Source organism: Penicillium antarcticum (assembly GCF_028974205.1).
Source record: "Penicillium antarcticum strain IBT 31339 chromosome Unknown utg000009l_segment0_segment0, whole genome shotgun sequence".
In the NCBI taxonomy this organism is placed as follows: Eukaryota; Fungi; Ascomycota; class Eurotiomycetes; order Eurotiales; family Aspergillaceae; genus Penicillium; species Penicillium antarcticum.
In genome coordinates, this window is record NW_026695307.1 from 5,302,842 (window position 1) to 5,317,796 (window position 14,955).

General features: G+C 49.8%; 6 protein-coding genes across 6 annotated transcripts; 5 read left to right on the forward strand and 1 right to left on the reverse strand.

The window, feature by feature from the left end:
- Nucleotides 1–2,408: 2,408 nt before the first annotated feature.
- On the forward strand, nt 2,409–3,634 carry N7508_010351 (uncharacterized protein; the record flags this gene model as incomplete). The annotated part of the gene is made up of 3 exons (XM_058468411.1): nt 2,409–3,098; nt 3,151–3,225; nt 3,281–3,634. 3 exons carry the CDS (start codon nt 2,409–2,411, stop codon nt 3,632–3,634), a joined length of 1,119 nt encoding a protein of 372 aa, XP_058316257.1.
- Nucleotides 3,635–4,161: 527 nt separating this feature from the next.
- Nucleotides 4,162–4,930, forward strand: N7508_010352 (bZIP transcription factor JlbA/IDI-4; the record flags this gene model as incomplete). The annotated part of the gene is made up of 2 exons (XM_058468412.1): nt 4,162–4,561; nt 4,617–4,930. Coding segments are annotated over 2 exons (714 nt in total), but the record flags the coding sequence as incomplete, so codon positions are not given.
- A 530-nt stretch (nt 4,931–5,460) lies between these two features.
- On the forward strand, nt 5,461–6,899 carry N7508_010353 (2,3-butanediol dehydrogenase; the record flags this gene model as incomplete). The annotated part of the gene is made up of 6 exons (XM_058468413.1): nt 5,461–5,544; nt 5,577–5,610; nt 5,729–5,977; nt 6,060–6,146; nt 6,184–6,687; nt 6,772–6,899. 6 exons carry the CDS (start codon nt 5,461–5,463, stop codon nt 6,897–6,899), a joined length of 1,086 nt encoding a protein of 361 aa, XP_058316259.1.
- Nucleotides 6,900–8,450: 1,551 nt separating this feature from the next.
- Nucleotides 8,451–11,538, forward strand: N7508_010354 (uncharacterized protein; the record flags this gene model as incomplete). The annotated part of the gene is made up of 7 exons (XM_058468414.1): nt 8,451–9,086; nt 9,142–9,525; nt 9,669–9,678; nt 9,917–10,001; nt 10,116–10,798; nt 10,853–11,172; nt 11,224–11,538. 7 exons carry the CDS (start codon nt 8,451–8,453, stop codon nt 11,536–11,538), a joined length of 2,433 nt encoding a protein of 810 aa, XP_058316260.1.
- A 529-nt stretch (nt 11,539–12,067) lies between these two features.
- N7508_010355 (putative sister chromatid cohesion protein Dcc1) lies at nt 12,068–13,488 on the forward strand (the record flags this gene model as incomplete). Its single annotated transcript, XM_058468415.1, has 4 exons — nt 12,068–12,186; nt 12,301–13,052; nt 13,116–13,282; nt 13,336–13,488. 4 exons carry the CDS (start codon nt 12,068–12,070, stop codon nt 13,486–13,488), a joined length of 1,191 nt encoding a protein of 396 aa, XP_058316261.1.
- A 174-nt stretch (nt 13,489–13,662) lies between these two features.
- On the reverse strand, nt 13,663–14,817 carry N7508_010356 (uncharacterized protein; the record flags this gene model as incomplete). Its single annotated transcript, XM_058468416.1, has 1 exon — nt 13,663–14,817. One exon carries the CDS (start codon nt 14,815–14,817, stop codon nt 13,663–13,665), a length of 1,155 nt encoding a protein of 384 aa, XP_058316262.1.
- Between the last annotated feature and the right edge of the window lie 138 nt (nt 14,818–14,955).

The window sequence follows — 14,955 nt, forward strand, 5'->3', positions numbered from 1 at the left end:
ATTCCGCTTGGCCTTATTCCAAGTCCCAGTATGAGGTCTTGTGCTCTCTATCCCACTTGGTCTAGCGGACACAACCTAAGCAATGGCAAGATCTTGGACTATTCCCCCCTACTTATGATTCACAATTCAATTATTCACAGTTCAATGTCCATGTAAAGCTCTCAAGCTCATATTGGTAGCCTACCTCCGAACATGGCCACGAAGGACCCTGTTCACGAAGGAGGCGCTGAGGTAGTTGTGAGGTGTCGATGTTTTGCTGTGTGTTCGCGATCGCATGATGGCTTACACACTCGGGTGACGATGAAGAATTCTCCGAGAGGCGAGGGGGAGTAGAAAGTGGCATAAGCAGTAAGTAGAGCTTGAGACCACTTGGAAGGGTGATCGAAATCGAGACTTGTATAATTGGGAATCTGTACACGAAAATTGTGACGAGAATTGGGGACTGCAGTTAAGTACATGGCATCGTATTCTCTATCGTTCCGATGGTCTATGATGTCTTGTCTGATATGGTCGACGAAGCGAGTCTCCAATGTACCGCTTAGTAGACGAGACATTCTCGGTGGATCGGCGAAGGAACACGATGGGTTGGGTCAAATTTGAGACAAAAGGATGGACACAGGATATGAGAAGTCAACATGGATGTGGCAATTGTGGTACAAAGGCTGCCAAGTAAACTAGATCGCTAGGTAAGGAAGGGCAAAGGAGGGCCATTAGTCCACTTTTCCGTGGGAAATGATAGCCTTGCTAACTTTGATTGTATTTCTATCATGTTGTGATATCCATGTCAGTGTATAGTTGTGAGTGATTTGGTAAGGCTTAGAGATGTCTGTGTGATATATGACAGGTGTTGTCGGTTTCAATGGCCACTCTGCCGAGTTATAGCATATGCAATACTTGAGCTGCTATTGATGAAACGATTACATCTTACAGGAGTCTCATATCAATCTGACAGGTGAACGACTGTCTCTTATGGTAAAGCTTTCACAATAAAGCCGCGTTCATAATGAGATCAGTACTCCGTATCAAGATCCACATCGAGAGTGGCAGAGGCTTTTAACACATCCTAGGTATCCTATCATTGCAAGAATAACCTCAGGTATTAAGCCCAAGATATTTTAGTTCACCCCTCGGTCGCTCTTGATGGCTTTAGGCTAAAGCAAATGCTTTGTCAAGGGTAGTTGGCTCTAGATTTAGAGTCCTACATGAGCGTCTGACAACACAGGCTTAAAGTAGCCTTAATGACCCGACTTATTGAAGGCGAATGGGCACTAGCCTATAACAAGGCAACAACCTGCGCGTGTTGAGTCTGCATCGTTGAGAGAACCGAACTAAGACTGAACGTCTGCGGCAATTGAAGCCTTTGGACACGCCTTGTGCTTCTTGAATAGCGTGGTGTTTCTTGTTAAATTGATAAAAGGCCAATAATATTACTCTTATCGCGCTCTGTTAAGTTAGATAGGAGTGCTTATAGCGTGACAGGACGTCATAGACAAACAAGAAACCGGTGATCGCGAAGTTGACAGATCGATTGACGCTAAACCTCATTTGGAATACAAAGAAACCCCCGATCTTGAGCTCGGATCTCTTAACTTTCGGTACAGATCCAGTGGCTCTTCATCCTGGAGAGCGAGATGCGCACAAGCTGAAAGCTGCAAAGACCAAGAAGAGATTCAAATGTAAACGAGCATTATCCAAAGGCAGCCTTTCATGATTATGAACACCAAACTAACTACGGAAACAATTGCAGTCTTTCGCGGGAAATTATATCAACACGTTCTCAATTTTGACATGCAGTATCTGCGCCTGATCTTCCATTCGGTTAGAGCTCAGCTGTCAAAGCGCTCTGAGTTTGCCAGCCCCCCTTAGCGAGTGACGATGAAGAGTTCGTACGTCACTCTAGGCGAACATGTCGATCCACTTACCCCACCGATTGTCATGGCACGCCACAAACCCCCCCATCGTGCCTATGAAGGGGAAATCCGAAGAATGAGACTCGCTCAGGGCTGAGCTCAGCTGAGCACGGATAGACCCGAGATATACGTGTCTTTATACTGCATATGCAGTAGTATGTAAGGATCTTCAGGTGAACCATTCGTCAATCTAGAATGGATACCATGTTTACAGTAAATCGCGCAGTCAATCTTCAGGAGGAGCCAATTGGCAAGAGCAAAAGGCCCCATGACAGAGGTGCCATCTGCAACTACCCCCATTGGCATCCCAATTGACATCATAGTACGGTCCCGGGAGCACGGTTGTACCCATCCGCACCCATGAATGGGTTTATTAGGATTTCAACGCGCTATCTGTACTGTTCACATTCTTTAATTGATCTTACGACAGGCTTGTGACAGTTCTTACCAAGCCTATACCTGACGAAAATAGCTCATCCATCACACCACATCGACAATATGGGGCTCCACACGACTGACGACAAGGAGTATACCGAGCTCATGGCCCATCATGGCAAGGGCAACTTCATCTATTCTCCTGAAACATACAAGAATTTGCATCCAGGCTCTGTCGGGTACTGGAACAAGCTGGGACAATGGGTTGAGATCACAGATATTTCCGTGCCAGGCAGACCAGAGGCCGATGGATTCGGACCTGCTCCTATCCCACCGATGGATGAGCCTTCAGAGAATTTCTGGAGGACCATGTCTTCTGAAAGTGGAAGTGAGAGTGGTGGGCGTCTCAAGACTGAAGTGTCCGGATTAGCGGCGGGAGGGCCAATCGACGCTGGGGTTAAAGCAGAGAATAAGAACACCTCAAACAAGAAGGCAGCTCTCATCACCGACGAGGTCGTGAAATGTGAGAGATTTGTCACTAGAAACAGTGTGCTTATTGCGGCCTGGGTTAAGGAGAATGCAAAGAAACTCGTCAACTCGCCTTTCGGTGATGATATTAGCCGCTATGGTCTCTACGCGGTTCACACCACATATGTCACCTCGCAATGTGCAATCACCATGACCACCGACAAGAGTCGCAACCTTGACCTTGGACTAGATGTTGGAGCGACTGGAATTGCGAAGCTTGGAGCTGGTGGATCATCCCTCCAAAAGCTCAAGGGCGAAGGATGGGCGACATATGAATCCAACGGGGTAAGTTCAATCAAACTCTAAATTTCGAGATCGCATTACTGATATTGTGTAGAAGGACGGTGGTCTGGTGGTCTCGTACGCCGGAGCTCAATTTAGGCTCGCGCGTCTCGCTCGCTTTAGGAAGCATGTAAGTTTCGGATCTGGGTATATGTAACACCTGTATATCAGCTAACCAAATGAAGGCTCTGTCGGAAGTCAAGGCCGGTGAGACCACCGAACTTCGTGCTATTTGCGATGAGAACGGAAACATCACAGGATACGAGGAAGTAAAGGTGGAGGCGCCAAAGGGAGAGGAGCCAGATGGGGAAGAAGATGATGAAATCGTTTTTGAAAGTGAACCGGTTGGAATGACTGAAGACGATATCAAGGAAGAGGAAAAGGCTGCGAAGGAGGCAGAAAAAGAGAAGCAAGCTGAGTTCGCCAAGAAGGCTGCGGAGCTCAATAACATCCCAGAAGGAGCGGAGAGAGATGCGGCACGACAGAAGCTGTTACAAGAGATGATGGTTGTGCAGGAGCCCGTGATCCAGCAGCGCTAGAAATTGGATCAGTTTTGGGACTTAAGCCTTAAGATATGAAATATATATCATGCTATCTTCGTATAGCAGGACTACATATAAGTATAGGACGTGACTTCCATGCCAGATTCCCAAGGTTCCATCGAAGCAGATCCATGGATGTGACCCCAGATATGCGCTAGACCAAACTGGAACTATACCCATAAAAATGTTCTGTATGATTGGCTTGTCTTACCACGCTAAAATGAGTCATGATGAATCAAGCGCCAAGAACCAATCACATACTGCTGACTGTGGAGCCACCTCCGCTGCGGTTCATCCCTTTGCCTCAGGATTCTTTTATATGGCCTGGCCTGTCCTTCGATCCTTCCTCAGGACACGACTCCTACCGAGTCGACCCCCACTACGCAGTTGACCTAAGGTCACCCTCCCTCTAGCCCCGACAGAGCGTCACGGGTCTGCAAAGACCCGTCTAAGAAATCTACCCATGCCAGCCTGCAGTTGCTCAAGCGCCGCAGCGGTCATGCAGTCCATCCATAGGTTCCAGCCGACCCAGCTTCGGCACGCAGGAACGCCGTCAAGGGCCTGCTGAATACTCACCGTATTTGAGTTACTCTCAATACGGGGATGACCACCTTCTTTCGTCTCTGGCGCCGCCGATGGGGTCCTTCCCTTCGGCAGTGCCTGTTTGTCAATCCTTCGATATCCTCGCCCGACAGTCCGATCTCTGGGCAGAACCAGATCTGTCCTTTACTGATTCCGACTGGAATTTCGTACCTGTGAATAATTCGACGCCGTACACGCATGGCTATGATGGTGGCGATGTTCCCGTCATGGATTTTGGGTGCGGCACTGCCTCTGCCTTCCAATCTCTTTCGGATTCGGGCTCAATCGAGAACCAACACCTTGTTCCTGCATCTATCGTTCCTAGCTCGGCCAACTCTCAAGGTATGATTCGATCTCTAGCCATGGCTGGTGGGACCGGTTTCTAACTCTCAGGAAGATGGCCACTCGCACTCGCAACCTTCCCCTGTCTCTCAATGTCCTGCTCCAGTCTCGGCCACTTTTCCCAGCCCTGCTACCTCTCATGGTGATGATCTACTCGGTCCCACTGGTACCCGTGTGGAAAAGCGCAGGCTGAATACCCTCGCTGCTCGGCGTTGTCGGCAAAGACGGGTTGATCGGATGAAGGACCTTGAAGCGGAGTTGGAGAAGGTCCGTCAGGAAAGAGATGATCTGAGACTTAAGTGTTCCAAGCTGGAAGGCGAAACGGACGCTTTGAAGGGTCTTCTCACTCGCAAGAACCAGGATAGTTAGGATCTCAACTGTTGAGCTGGTCTCTTAGATATTGAATCCGATTGGGTTGGTTTGGTTTCAACTTCTTTCTTTGTAGTTTTCCTTGTAGCTTTGCTTGTAGCCTTCCTTGTATGTTTTTGCACTTGATAATCGCAGGCAATTAAGCCCGCACATACTGGACATAGCGCCAACATCCCCAGCCCCACCCCCACAAAGCAGGCAAACCACCTCGGCCAAACCGGGCTCGATGTGGAAGACGGCGCATTTCCGTCATTCCCAGTTCCAATTCCGATCTTGGCAACAAGAATGGAGGTCATTACCCGATCGTCGGGGCTTCCGGAGAGGGGTTGTCCCCAATTTGTACAACAGTTTCGTGGCACTAATCACTGACGGGCGCCATGTTCTTTTTTACTTGAGTTTAAATATTTCACCTGTGCAGTGGATCCCATCGGCTTATTGTTCTCGATATACAAGTACTTTGTGCCAGCCTCGTCCGCTCACGTTATTCGAGTAAAATTACCGACCACGCCGAGGCCAAGTCAGAAATCAGAATGAGAGCAGTTCGCTTCCATGGAAGGGAGGACATCAGGATTGACGAAGTCGAAGAGCCAATCTGTGGCTATGGTCAAGTCAAGGTAAGAAATAATTCTGCTACAAAAAACTTCAGTTGCAAGTTGGCTCGCGATCTATAGGGCTCGGGTGTCAGTTCAGTCACTAACAAGCTTCGCTGTCAAAGATCCGCCCTGCATTCGTGGGCATATGTGGAAGCGGTAAAGAAAAGTCCCTACCAATTCCAAGCCTCCTTTTGACATCATCTAGATATACACGAATACCTGGCCGGTCCTATGGCAGTCCCTGTCACCCCGCACGCAGTAACGGGGGAAAAACTGCCAACGACGCTGGGCCACGAGTTTAGCGGCACAATTGAGGAGATTGGAAGCGGCGTTACAGGGTTAAAAGTCGGTGATCGAGTAGCCATCAAACCTAACTTGTCAGACGGGACATGTTCGAGGTGTTTAGTAGGAAGGTTCAATTCGTGCGAGAACCTAGGTTTTATTGGGTATAGTGGTAAGCTATTCTCAACCTCATCTCTGTTTTTACAATCCATTTCAATCCTGGTCTGGATAATACTAAGTGAATTCACTTCCAGGTAAGGCAGGAGGCCTCTCGGACCATGTAGTCGTCGACACGAAACATGCCATACCACTCCCAGACTCTATCACCCTCGACATCGGCGGTAAGAATGAGCCAACCTTCACTCATATCCCATTCAGCTCTGACAGCGGGTAATACAGCATTGGTGGAACCACTCTCAGTAGCATGGCACGCCGTCAGCCGCAGTCCTCTGCAGGAACACGACACGGTGCTAGTAGTCGGCGCCGGACCAATCGGGCTTGCAATTATTCAAGTACTACGAGCGAAGGGTATCAGCAATATCATCGCAGTTGAAGTCTCCGAGAAACGAAGAGAGTTTGCTCTCAGCCTAGGTGCAACGGAGGTCCTTAATCCGCTTGAAGTGGATGTTGTCGCACGGGTGCGTTCTGTGACTGGGGATGCTGGTGGTGCTTCTATTGCTTTTGAGTGTTCTGGGGTACAGGCTGGGCTTGATACTGCCATGCAAGGCCTCCGGGTACGCGGCACTACGGTTATTGTTTCGCTGTGGGAGCACAAGCCTGTTATTGATGCTTTTGCTGTTGTGCTTGATGAGAAGCATGTCACCGGGGCTGCCGTTTTCGATGATGGGGATTTTGAGGCTGTTATTGATGCTATTGCTTCGGGTATGTTTGCTTGACTCTTTGCATATTGCGTCTTTCTTTCGGTTATGTTTGGGCTTCTGCTGACCCTCTTGCTCCCCGAAACAGGTAAAATCCAGCCCCGCCCCATGATTACTAGTAAGATCCCAATGGAGGATATCACCGAGAAGGGTTTCAAGGCTCTCATCGGTGAGAGGGATAAACATGTCAAGATTCTGGTTGATATTTCTGCATGAGCCGGGCGCCTAACGGTTAGGTGAGGCTTCTTCTCTGATCGGATTATGGGCAGCGATTGATGCCCAGCTTATACTTGAGCAAAGTAATCAACCCAATGGTGGCTTGCATGATGTCCCAAACCGGCCATAGAAGTGAGCCACGCGAGATCGATCGGGGTTTAATGCGTTACGTGGTTGATCGGATGATTTGCTTGCAGTGTTGTCTGCTTCTGGAATGCAACCTTGTCATTATTCATGCTAGAATATCCCTGCTAGAGCTGTAATAGCGCCAGTTAGCATTGCTATGAGCACCACACTGACGCAATGGCAACTGTTTGTGGTGCCTTGGCTTGCGTAGGTCGAGATGATTCCAAACCCACCCGATATATTTCATGTACAGCCGTCGGGATCTTAAGTTGTGGTAGCCAAAGCACATCATACATTAGCAAATACCACGTTAACGTTTTCTGGTTGAATTACCAATGGTGTATTCCGTAATAGACTGAAAAGTAAGATGGCCGCTCTATATATAGATCGAGGCCGCGCCCTAGACATAGCGAGTATCAGTCTGTAAAGGTTTATTACAGTCACGTGGTGCCAAGAAATCCAACTGTCAGGTGACGCGTCTCCAACTGTCGGGGTGAACTACATCCTGCCAATGCTAGACAGTTCGCGTCGAAGCGCTACAACCCTTTGCTTTTATCCCTATTTCTGTTTGAAACCTGAATCGTTTGGGATTTCCTTTTTCGTGTTGCATATAACGTCAATACAGCTAACAGTATGATGATCTTATGGTTACTTTTCGATAACTTCCCTGCCATAGAATACGAGCCGAGGGGGCTAGCTGACTGTGAGGAAGAAAAGACTTAGACTAGACAGTGGGGGTGGCCAAAAGTACCTGTCTTGACGCCTCCCGCTCAAACTTAGCGATGTGTCGAATGACGACTAGATCTCTCTAGACCGGGATCTCAGGATCGGCAAAGAGATTTGAGACGGGGGAAGGTTCAGTCCCACCGCACCATTGTCGCGAGCTTCCCGTTCAGGACCAGATGCCGGTCCCCGACAATGTACAGTATACGAGGTGTATGGAGACTGCAAGGATACTGGCTTGGAATGATTCCAGTATACTATGCCACGCACCATCAGGCACAAAGATCATAGGGTATCCCGTAATGCCAAATGGGTTGGTGTTTTCGCTATTTCGGCACTAAGGCACCACGTCGTCTGTGTTCGCATCTGATTGATCCACTCTGTCTTTTTTTCTGGAAAGACACGCCTCAGCCGTGAACTGAGACAAGACACCGCTCACGTCTGATATAATTCATTGGCTTATATTCTGCATAGGATGGGGCCGGGGTGGAATTTTTAGATCCTACCGTCTAATGGTGCCTATACTCTTTGACTACGCTTTGGACCCCCCTGCAGCTTTTTCTTTCTTTTCTTGATTACTTTGTCACGCAATACATCCATTTTCTGTCTTTTCTTATATAATTGAAAACATCGTCAGAATCCCCACTGGAAATCTCCACTGTTTTTTCCTTCTAGAGCACTTCTTGCCTGAAACCTGACGCCATGGGAACACCACTTACAGGAACGGTCCTTATTACCGGAGGCAATGGTCTGCTAGGCTCAGAGATCGCTATTGAGATTGCAAAGAAACAACCCTTTGTGCATCTATTGTTGACGGCCCGGGATATTCGGACCGATGATGTCCGGGATCTCATCGGAAAGATTCGATTAATCGGCCCAAGATCGATTGAGGTTCTCGCTCTCGATCTCACGGATCTGAAATCAGTGGCCAGCTTCGCCAGTTCTACAGTCGACCGGGTCCGATTTAAAGACATCCCACCCGTGACCAGCCTGATTCACTCTGCTGTCGCCACATCATACGTTGTTGACGACCTCACATCAGATGGCTACGACCCTGTGTTTCAAACAAATTGCCTGTCACCGTTTTTATTGACCATCGGACTACTTGAAGCCTTCCGTGCAGGCGATGGTACACCAAAAGGTGGAGCGAAGGTCATCAACATCGGATGTTCAGCAGCAACGTCCTGTGGACAATTGGATTATTTTGACCGCGATCATGGAAGACACGACCGACAGATTGGTTCATCACTCAGCGCCAAAGAAGGCAACGTTCGATTTGGAAGCAGCAAATTAATAGCCAGCGTCGCATTATATGCCTTGCGACGGAGCTTGATCTGGGTAAGTTGTAATCTTCAACACCTACATCATTGGCCCGTTACTGACCTAGATATAGACTGGGCACATATCACTGGACATCTTCACACTGGATCCAGGAGGCATGACTGGCTCAAGCAATCTGCGGACTGGGGCCCCAATGTCCGTTAAAGTCGTACACCAGACTCGGACCGGTCTTCGGCCTTTCTTGCGCATGGTATCCCGAAGCTCCATGAACAAGGCCAGTGTCCCAGCCAAGGCGATTGCCAGAGTTGCATTCCATATCGACTCGGTGGAGAACTGGCAAAAGGAACGCTACTTTATACTTGATACCGACTACGAAGCCGCATCCGTCATGGCGGGCTTGCGTGATGGAGAGAAAATGAACACTCTATTACTACAGATGATGCGACAGGTTGATGTGGAAACAAAAGAGATTGATTCTCCTCCTGTTCGGCCTCGAGTGAGTATGCTCTCACCTCCGACGATTGCATTGTGAGAACAGAACACCACCAAAATTAGATTAGCATAGCATTAGCATATATAAGATCTGTACATGAGGAAATTAATTTCAATTGGCCAATTCAAATCTGACATGATCCATAGAAAAAGCGTGGTAAGTAGTAAATTCGAAGTATGCAATCCAGGGGCGCTGCAAGCGGTTGACCGGATTCGGAGGCAACTTCCTGGACCGTGTGTTACTCTCACGGGCACCTTTTCTATCTCACATTTCTCTCTTTAGTTTCTTCAATTGGCATCATCTTCTCAAGCTGGATAACCCCGGGGCTGCGACTAGGCTCCCCGGCCACCAACTTCTTGGCCACCGACACAAGCGCCGTGACGGGTTGTGATAGCGCCCGCAGTCATGAACAGGCACGTCCTGGAAAAGGGCCACTCCGCCTATCCCATCGGCTCGGCCTTCTCAATTTCGCCAAACAAGTAAGCGAAGGCCCTGGACGACTTCATGCATTCTGACCGAGAGCTCTCGGAGCTTGCCGTGAAGCCCATGTCCGATCGAGAAGCTTGAAATCGGGACTGACTAGCCTCCCCCAGATTCCAGCCTCGCTCCCAACCCGCCCTCCGACGCCGACGACAATTATTCCAGCGTCTATGCCTCCTTGCTGGAGTATCATTGGTCCTCTTCCTCCTCATCTTCCCTTCCTGGCGCGCCGCCATCCTGCCGACGATTTCACTCGGTCTACTCTCTTCCACCGAAGATCTACACCTACAAACGGTCCGGTATTATGATTTATCGCAAGTGCAGGGCACAGAGAAGGGCTGGGAACGTGGAGAGCGTGTCTTGATGTGCACTCCGCTGCGGGATGCCGCGTCGCATCTGCCCATGTTCTTCTCGCATCTGCGGAACCTCACATATCCGCACAACCTGATCGACCTTGCTTTCCTGGTGTCTGACTCCCGGGATGACACCCTGAATATGCTGTCAAGTATGCTGGAGGAGATACAAAATGACCCGGACCCGAAGATGTCATTTGGCGAGATCTCCGTGATCCAGAAGGACTTCGGACAAAAGGTCCAGCAGGATGTGGAAAGTCGTCATGGGTTCGAGGCCCAGGCTAACCGTCGCAAGCTCATGGCGCAGGCTAGGAATTGGTTGTTGAGTGCCACTCTACGTCCGACTCATAGTTGGGTCTATTGGAGAGATGCGGACGTGGAAACCGCACCGTTTACTATCATTGAGGACTTGATGCGGCACAATAAGGATGTTACTGTTCCTAGTGAGTTGTTAATACTCGAGTTGCAGGGTTATTTGTATGTTGACTTGATTGTAGATGTTTGGCGACCGCTTCCGGATTGGCTGGGTGGAGAGCAGCCGTACGACCTGAACTCATGGCAGGAATCTGAGACTGCCCTGGCGCTGGCAGATACTCTAGATGAGGATGCCGTGATTGTGGAAGGATACGCCGAGTACGCTACGTGGCGGCCTCACCTCGCCTATCTCCGCGATCCCTATGGTGATCCGGACATGGAGATGGAATTGGACGGCATTGGCGGTGTCAGTATCTTGGCCAAGGCTAGAGTCTTCCGTGCTGGTGTCCACTTCCCTGCATTCAGCTTTGAAAAGCATGCCGAGACCGAAGGGTTTGGCAAGGTAAAGCAATATGATCCACAATTGACAGGTACAATGGCTAATGTGACATAGATGGCCAAACGTATGAAGTTCTCGGTTATTGGTCTGCCACACTATACCATTTGGCATCTTTACGAGCCTAGCGTTGATGACCTCCGGCACATGGAAGAAATGGAGCTGGAGCGATTGGCTCGCGAGCGGGAAGAACAGGAGCGCGCTGAGCAAAAGGAGGGTACTCAGCCCAAGTCTCAGGATTCCAGCCCCGACGGTGAATCCGTGAAAGGATCCGCCGATGGCCCAGCTGTCCAACCCGAGAAGGATGCAAAGGACTCCCCGGAGTCTTCCCAGCTTGACAATACCGATAAACTTCCCAAAGCGAAGCAATGATCCAACATCGCCTCACCGTTTCTTTCCAAACACACCTGAGTATCATGCTGCAAATTTCACATTGCATTTCGACAGGTAATTTAGCCGATCGGCTGCAACTCAGAATGCGGCCTGACCGTGATTCATACGAGATTCATACGACACATCTTTCATGCAAGGGGTTATGGAACTATTTCTTTAGACTGCGGGCGCATTTATGCCCAAGCTCGAACGAGCTTTGATTTGATGGGGGTTTTATTCGTGTATATGTTCTTTTATCTTTGGGTGGTGATCTCTTTCTTATGGAGTACAGGCATACGGGTTGGCGTAGCATTGAGAACCGATTTGGTCATCGAAAGCAATATGGACGGTCTGATTGAGTATCCCAGTATGATTAGACCCAATTTATTGTTTGCCATCGACAAAGTGCAATATTGAAGATGTCAAAATCGAAGTAGATGTTAAGCGGTGGTCCGTGTCCCCACCCTCGCGTCGCGTCCAAATTCAAGTCTTCCCTTGCACTTGGATCTTTGCAATCCATAAGACAGCAATGGCGACACAAGACTCGCGCAGTATCTTATTCACACATAATCGCCCTCAGCAGGGGTTCCGGTTACTGGAATTGACCCCAGAGCTGGAAGAACTGCTGACATCGAAAGATGCCCCCACGTAAGTCAAGAACGCGATTGAATTGAACAGCACCCAAACACCCAGATCATACTCTATTACAATCCTACGATGCTCCTCTACAAAGAAGGTCCCTATGCTAATCAAAATCACCAGACTCGAACTCAAATCCCCCTCCACGGCCCTCGCCCAAGCAGTCATCGACCCAAGCGCCCAAGACTACGTAAACCTCTGCACACCAACAAAAACCTACCGAATGCGCCAAGTCCAATCCTCAAACTCAATCCACATCCTGCGCCCCAGCGCCGGCGAGATCTCAAAAGCAGACATCAAAGTCGTCGAAGAAGAAGCCGGCGACGAAGGAACCCTAAACCTCCCCGACGAAGCAGTCACCACAATTGCAAAATGCTCTTCAACACTTGAACTGCACATCCCACCAGGCGGTTTCTCCGCAATCCCATTTCTGGAAAAGACCTTGCGGCTGTATGACCGGCGCAATGACGACAATGGAGATATAGCCATGGGTGACTCGGCCGCGTCGCTGGATCCTCTGGATGCTGCTGATATGCAGAAAATACGAGAGGCCGTTTGTGTTGATATACCCGTATCGCAAGCGCAATTTGAACAGGGCTGGATGGAGCTTTGTGCGTTTGTCGATGCTGGCGAGGAGGTTGCTTGTTGGCGGCCTTCGGCGCGGGCACGGTTGGGTGTTTGGAGGCGGTTGGTTGAGGGGGCTATTTTGCAGGGGATTGATATTGAGAAACAGTTCCTTGTTAGGGACTTGTGGAAGTCTGTTCTTGATGAGGATGAGGCGGCCGAGCCGCCGTTTCCGCGGCCATTGCTTGAGGCTGTTGTTAGGCGGATTTGTGTTGGTGATGAGCGGCCTGCTTTGGCGGATGAGGTTATATGTGAGTTTTTGGGATGGTTTGGTGGATTCTTTGTTGTGGTTTGCTAATTTGTGTTCTTCTTAGGGGCGAGCTTTGATAAGGTTGAGTGTGTGCAGTGGGTTGGTGAGACTTATTTGGCTGCTACTGCCCCAGTGGTTTCGTCTGCCATTGGGAGGAGCGAATTCCTGCGTGCGTGGAAGGATTGTCTTCCTGAATCGTGGAGAGGAGAGGCGGTGCTATCCAAGTTGACTGTAAGTTACCTCCAATTGGTGGTTTTTTGTTTACATGACTGACTCGACTGTAGAATGGCTGCTACAAGAGCCCTGATCCTACGACTATACACTTTGTCGAGCCCTCTCAGCGGGAGCAGACTGCTAAGGCTGTTCCGACTGGGCCAGCTGCCGCAAAGGCTAAGAATACCAGGAATTGGCACGAATTGCTCAAAGGGCGCCGCTGAAGAGCGTACCGATGCGTTTAAATGCCATATCATCTAATCTATGATGTCGAATGTGTCTAAAGACATCATGATCATATCTGCCGCCAAGATCGCCTGGAGCTCTGCATCTGAAGTACGAAAAACCCTGTAAAAGCAAAGAACAACCCCCCGAAATGATACCAGACGAATGAATGATCAACACCAGGCGTACTTCTCATTCAACCACCACTCCACATCCTTACCCAACCCATCCTCCGAACCGGTCCAGCGCAAGCTAGCGATGCTGTCCTTCTCGCGGTGTACAAGCTCAGCCTTCGGGTCGACCAAGGCCACAGCCTTCTGCAAGAGGGGAGTCGGGTTCCAGAATTCCACCTTGCTCATATTCCACTCGTGTGCTTCGCGCTGAGCTCGTCGAAGAATGGAAGCCATAGCTTTAACGATGGCCTGCTCTTCTGCCGGCGATGTGGGGTCATCGTATACCCACCGAAGAATGTAGAGAACGTTATCCTCGGGCATTCCTCCAAAGTTGCGGTTCCAAGCGCAATACACGCAAGCCTGGTCGTCACCAGCACCCTTGACAACCGGCGGGGACCGTTCGGGAAGTAGCTGTTCAGCAAAGAACTCCTCCCTAGCCCAATGCCACACAAAATGGTCAAAGTCAGGCAAGATAGCAATCTTAGCCTTGGATGACTCCTGCGACGCAGCAAGCATCTGATCACGCAGCTTAGCGAGAACACCCTCACTACAGACTGTTTGCTGAACATCCTTAGCAAAGAGATCCCTCGTAACATCCCCTCCATCCACAGAGCCATCCATAGCCGGTAAAGACATATGCGAGGACAAGAAAGGCCTCCACCCAAACTGAGCATAAAACTTCTTCCCAATATCGGAGAACAACACAGTAAACAGCGACTTCCGTCGACTCTCCTTCTCCATCTCCCACGTATCAAGCTTAAGCCTCAACTCCTCAAACATCCGCTTAGCATACCCCTTCCCGCGGAACTCGGGCCGGCAGTAGACACTCCCCACGCCGTGGGTAGCAACATCCTCCACCTGGCCATCATGCGCCATCAACGCCTTCTTGCGATAAGACTCGCACGAGCTGAGGATTGTGCGTTGGCCCTCGGGCTCATTGCGGTCCACCAGGATCCAGCATGTCAGTCCGTCGCGGGTCAGTCGCTGTTGCATGAGATGGTCCTCGCGCTTGATGTACGTCTCAACATCTAATGGGCCCTTCCAGGCTACGCTGTTTAGCTTGATTGAGGCTATGCGCTCTGCTGGTGTTGCCGGGACCAGGATTAGATCTGGTGACTCCCCAGCTGGAAGGTCTGGGACCGCTGCGGCGATCATGGTTGTGCTTGTCAAATGGTTCGTTGAGATGTGTGGCGGAGACGTTCGTCTGGTATCCTTGTGTAGCAACCGACAGATCTCGGTGGAACTGGTGAGTAGCTGTATGAAGTAATGATTAACGTGAAGTGGTTGCAAGAT